Raw genomic sequence first — 1035 nt, forward strand, 5'->3', positions numbered from 1 at the left:
AGAAGTGCTCTGAACCAGCATCCTGGGCTCCTGCTTCGACTTCACCGAATTCTGAAACCCGAGCGCAGGTATCCCCGGAATCGGCCCCAAACAGATGGCGCCACGCGGTGACTCTGCCTGGAGACAAGCGCCCTGAGCCCCGGGGGGAAGGTTCTCGTGTGAGCAGAGAGCGCGGAGGATGCGCGGGTCGTGCAGGAGGCGGGTCCCGGCCAGATGTGCACGGCCCGCCCCGCCCTCCCTGGCGCGCCCGGCCCTGCTGCACGGGGACAGGAGCCGCGCGCGCCTCGCCGGGGCGCCTCCACCGCCCGCTGCGACCGCGCCGGGGAGCGGCGGAGGCCCCGAGCGGCCGAGGAGAGCGGAGGCGGCCGGCCCGCAGCGCCCCGGGGCCCGCGCCCTCCCGAGGGGGCGCAGCAGGAGCGGCGGGAGGCGGCGGAGGGAGGCCACGGCGCCACGATGCCGCGGCCCTGGGCCCTGGCGCTCCCGCTGCTGCTCCCCTGGGTGGCAGGTGGATCGGGGGACGCGGCCAGGTGAGTGGTTATCGCCTGGCCTGAGCTCCCCCGCGCGGCGGCTTCTCTCTCTCCTGGGTCCCTCCAGGCACCCCTGCAGCGTAGGGGAGGGGGGTGCCAGTGTGCGCGCGCGCTGAGACGGGGTTCCAAAAGGTGCGGGGCCCGGGGCGCCCACGGGCTCTCCAACCCGCGCCCCTTTGGCGAGGCTTGCTCCCCGGCACCCCGCACCGCCTGCGCCCCACCTGGCGGCGTCGGGCGGGTTTCGGGGGGGGGGAGAGAGGCTCTGTGCCCAGCCCGGCGGGTGCGCGTTCTGGTTGGTGGTCTGCACACATCTGTGCGGGTGCGAGCGGCGGTGGGTGGGTGGGTTCTGTGCCCGTGGACTTCTGTATCTTCCGTTCTGTCTATAGGGCGCCCACTGATTGTCCGTCGCTAGTTTTGCTGGGGAAGGAGGGGGAGAAACTGAGGCCGAGGGAGTAAGTGTTTGCTGTGCTTGGGCTGAGCCGGGGGGGGGGGGGGGGGGGGGGGGGGG

At 73.5% G+C, this 1035-nt stretch overlaps 1 protein-coding gene across 1 annotated transcript in view; it reads left to right on the forward strand.

Annotated features, from left to right (window-relative positions):
* The first annotated feature begins 213 nt into the window (after positions 1 to 213).
* EGFL6 (EGF like domain multiple 6) overlaps positions 214 to 1035 on the forward strand; it is a 55958-nt gene continuing 55136 nt past the window's right edge. The window contains exon 1 of the mRNA XM_049644879.1: positions 214 to 527. Coding sequence (XP_049500836.1) covers positions 214 to 527 — 314 coding nt within the window. The remainder of the gene's footprint in view (positions 528 to 1035) is intronic.

The sequence above is a fragment of the Panthera uncia genome, chromosome X, assembly GCF_023721935.1.
Source record: "Panthera uncia isolate 11264 chromosome X, Puncia_PCG_1.0, whole genome shotgun sequence".
Taxonomy (NCBI): Eukaryota; Metazoa; Chordata; class Mammalia; order Carnivora; family Felidae; genus Panthera; species Panthera uncia.